The 4,597-nt window shown below is 29.8% G+C and overlaps 1 protein-coding gene across 1 annotated transcript; it reads right to left on the reverse strand.

The window, feature by feature from the left end:
* Nucleotides 1-1,750: 1,750 nt before the first annotated feature.
* On the reverse strand, nucleotides 1,751-3,005 carry LOC120185713. The gene has a single exon (XM_039189860.1). The coding sequence runs from the start codon at nucleotides 2,933-2,935 to the stop codon at nucleotides 1,751-1,753; it is 1,185 nt and encodes a 394-aa protein (XP_039045791.1). The 5' UTR covers nucleotides 2,936-3,005.
* Nucleotides 3,006-4,597: the final 1,592 nt, after the last annotated feature.

The raw sequence follows: 4,597 nt of genomic DNA on the forward strand, positions 1-4,597 counted from the left end.
TTCGAAATTGAGTTGCGAATTCGTTGGTTATTTTTGCAAATCCAAAAAAATTTGGTTAAAATCGTATATTATAAGGTATTTTCGGTCACTCAAGTTATTTTCTCTTATATAAATTAATTTTGGTTTAATACAAAAATAAGTACATAAAGAATGTCTCGAAAAATATTTTAGTGTCTATAGAATTTTTTGTTAAAAATACATATTTAAAGTTTTCTCCGTTACATTTTTATATGTCTACCATTAAAAAAATCTTTAAGTGGCACATTTCACGTTCATATTTTTTAAAAAATAAAATATTTTTAAAAAATTTAAAAAAATCTGGACGTAACACGTGTCACTTAATGATTTTTCTTATCGTAAGCACTTAAAAGTGTAACGAAAAAAATTTTAGGCACCTATTTTTAACGAAAAAATTCTTTAGGCACTACACAAAAAGTTAATTTTTAGTTTAGTTTATACACCTATCTTTATATTAAGCCATTAATTTTTTAAGAAGCATGAAAATCATTTCAAAATATTCTTTTTTTAATCTAGGGATTATAAGTGATAGAATTGGTTTTAAATTTTTTTTAATAAGAATGAACGTTTAAATATTATATAATTATTGGTAATTGAATTTGAGAATTTTAAAGTTAACGATTTTCATTTAATTAATGAGATAATTTGATTTGTTTTTTAAATTATTTTTAAATTCAATTGCATATCACCATATTTCTATCACTATAAAGTGTTAAGACAAATATAATAGGGTTTAAGTTGTCTTCCTCCTCGTTCGGATAACTAAAGTTCACATAAACTAAAACCAAAAGGGTTTCATGCAGACAGCACAGATTTTCATGGTTTCGTTATTCGATTGACATTCACATTCTGATCCTTACAATACCCATCAATTTCAAACCCCAAATTATACTCCCTTTATCCCACTAAATATATTTCTTTTAATTTTTAAATTTATTACATTTAAAGTGTTCTATTAAAAAAAAAGTTAACAAACAACAACATTAATAATTTTTTTTTATCTTTATATCCCACTATGTTATACCTACCAAAATCAATTTATCAAATATATCAATCATTTTTTGGGATAATTTTATCATTTATCTTAGTTAAATATATCTCCTAAAACTATGTACATAGTCAAATATCAAAAACAAATAATAGGACGGAGAGAATATATATATATATCGATCTTTGTCTTATTTCAAAGATTTCATTCTTAGATACTTCATATCCTTTTTTTCATTTTTTTAATATTTAAAAATAAAACGGGGAAAAGTAATAGAAAACATGATGCTAAATCGTACCTTATACTACTCGTTATATTGATATTAATAAAAGATTACAATTAATTCGTTGATTTTTTTTTAATTCAGAAATATATTGTATTAAACATGTTTTTATTCAAAAGAACAGCAATTAAGTAAGAGACGTCATAATAATCAGTGTATGATGAAAACGATAATACAATGAGAAAATTAATATGAAATCGAGAGAGTATTATTTACACATCCATATAATCAAATTAAGAGGAGAGGGTTTAACCTAAAAGATCAGAAAGGAAGACAAAATAGGGTTGAACTTTTAAACTATTTCATGGTTAATATGGAAATAATTATAAACAAAAAAGATTCAATCTCTTTCGTGTATCATTGTGAAAAAATATTCACCATCATTTCCTTGATATTCTTTGTTCAGATTTTCTCAATTTTGAAAACTTTTTTTTTTCTACGATGAAATTATTTAGATACTCCTAATCTGATGAATATATCCATGATTCCACCATACCTTCACTTCTCGAAGCCACGTGTTCCGGTTCTTCATCCCCGTGAAAATCCGATAAGTTGCTCACTTTCCCGTTCATGGAACGTAGGAGACTCTGATCATGTTCCTTTGAAGATACCATGTTTTGAAGCTCGGCGAGGCTGGTATTGGCATGGCCTTGGCTCAAACCAAACTCGGAACGAACATCCAAGGACTCGTGTGACTTTGTTCCGGTAATGTTTGAACCTGAAAGTGGGTATTTTGGACGGGTTTGAAGGAGAGGTTGAAAGTTAAGAATCGGGTTTTGCATGTTGATGTTGAGTAGATTCTGAGTCTGCTTTAAATGGCCTAACTCGGATGGTAGTTGGTAGTTGATGGAGGTTGAACCAGACCTAGTGTTGTTGCTGCTGCTGTTGGTGTTAGTTCTAGGATTAGAAACTATAGTGTCTGCCATCGATGAGCTAAGAAGAGGTGGAGGGCTGAGTTTTTGAACAAATGGTCGTAAAAGATAATGAGGAGGTGATAAAGGGTCGAAATGGGTTAGATCGAGCCTAGCTCCTTGAAAAGGTGAGGAGGTGAAGGGTGGCTCGGGGATCCCGGTGAACACTTGAACCATGGCTCGGAAATTGGTGGTATCTGTGGTCATAACAGTTGTTGGCGCACGCCTAGAAGCTCTGTTTCTCTTTTTCGGATTACGCACCGTCTTGCTCTTGTTGTTTAGTTGGCTATTTGTAACGGAAACCGAGCATTGGTTCCAACTTTCTGGTCCTTGAGGGACCTGCAACAATGGAAAACTGTCTCTACTATGTGATTGTTGGTTGGTGAACAGCTGTTGAGTCCTTGGTGATGCCGATGAGGCAGCCATGAACCCACTAAGATCAGTGTAATTTGGCTCAGATCTTAGATTTTTGGACCCAATCGCATCGAGATTAAGGACCGATCTTGATAAAGGATGATGATCTAAGTACGATAAAGGGTCGAACATAGTCGATGAAGAGTTGCTCTGTGGTTGCTTTAGCACCGGCAGCGGCGGCGGTTGGCTACCCAAAGGATTATGACCGATACGGCTCAATGGGCTATGGTTGAAAAAAACTGAGATTGACTCAACGCGTGAATCATACTCTTCACCGCCACCACTTGAAGATTGCAAACTACCACTATTACCGGAACCCATGGGAAGAAAAAAAAGACGTAAAACAAAAGAACAAAGATCGTTTCGGACAAGAGTTTTTTTAGCTTATCTCACCATATTTGAAGACTCATTTAAGAAGGAAACAAAGACAAAACACAGAACACAAAGCTAAAGCTAAAGCATGAGGTAATAATTATAATACGATCGAAAGAGAAAAGAGAGGAAGATCTTCTGGAACCATCAAAAAGTACCCATAAATATGCTGTCTTTAATCTGCAAAACTAAGACACTGTTTGCTTGCTTGCTTTGTTTTTGAACAAAAGAGTATAAAAGCTCAGGGATCATCAATGGCTAAAGAAGAGATGGAAAATCAAAGTTCAATTTTTTTTCCTGTTAGACTAAAGGGAAATTAAAGAGATGTTTGGTTCGACTAATCTGCTGCTTGTAGATCTGAGCTGTGGTTTTTATTTTTTCTTTTAGCTTTATATTTAAAAGAAACAAAAATAACATCTTTTTATGTTCCTCTTATTACTGCTTTTTACTAAAATATTTTTTATTTTCATATTGTGTATAGTAATTCTTTTAAATATGTTTTGAAAAAAATAAAATAAATTTATCAATATTATTTTCTTAATTTAGTAATTATATTAAAGTTATAACCAGTTAAATTATAAATAAAAATATTATTTACTAAACAATTATAAATAAAAAAATTATTTATTAAAAAATAAATCTATTTACATTATTTGTAATGAAACTACATTATTCAATATTTAAATAATGCACTAATAAAATTATAAACCTTCCTATTATGTTTGACGTCATTTAATTGAATGACGCTAACTCAATTAAGTATACACGTAAAATCAAAAGAAAATCATTTTAAAATAGGCAAAAAAAAAAAGGCTCTTTACATTTTTCTAAAACAAGCTATCTGGTATTCGAATTTATTTTCACTTAATATGACTCTCAAACTTAGAAAAAGAATCTGTTGTGGCTCTTTGACTAACGATTTATATCGTTGATTATTACGAAATTGACATGACACTTTACGATGCTGACATGGCGGTCTACGGTACTTGCATGGTAGCCCATGGTGACTACTGACATGGCAAATGTACTAAAATATTTTTTTTCAAGTTTGAGGGTAAAATTGATTTTTTTTAAAAGTTCAAGGGCTTATTTATTTTTAAAATAAATACAAATATTTAAAATTTAAAATATAAAAATATTATGTTAAATATAAAAATATCATTAATTATTAGTATTATTTATTAAATAAAATATTAAAATTAATAAATCTTTACTATAAAATTAAGAAAAACTAAACATGAATAAAAAGAGAAAAAAAAATTAAAATATCAAATATACGAGAATAAAAATACATCATTTAAAAATAAAAATAAAATATCCATACTAGTAAGATAAAATGAGTTCTCGACAATTATTTATATTGCATTACAAAAAATTCTCCTCCAATCAAATTTATATTATTTTAATCACAAATTTATTATTCATAGATATCGTTTTAAATAGCATAACAAACTAATACCAAAAATAATAGAGGTGGCAATCGAGTCATTCAGATCGGGTTTGGGTCAGGTCATTTCGAGTTTGGATTCGGGTCGGGTCATGTCAAATCATGTTTAGGTTTAATTCAGGTCAATGGAAATTCAGTTCCGGTAAATCGGTTCAAATAATCGG

This window comes from Hibiscus syriacus, unplaced genomic scaffold, assembly GCF_006381635.1.
Source record: "Hibiscus syriacus cultivar Baekdansim isolate YM2019G1 unplaced genomic scaffold, ASM638163v2 tig00113124_pilon, whole genome shotgun sequence".
NCBI lineage: Eukaryota > Viridiplantae > Streptophyta > Magnoliopsida > Malvales > Malvaceae > Hibiscus > Hibiscus syriacus.

Bases quoted from the DNA above. Each gene is read 5' to 3' on its own strand.
- LOC120185713 (XM_039189860.1), bottom strand. From the start codon at position 2,935: ATGGGTTCCGGTAATAGTGGTAGTTTGCAATCTTCAAGTGGTGGCGGT.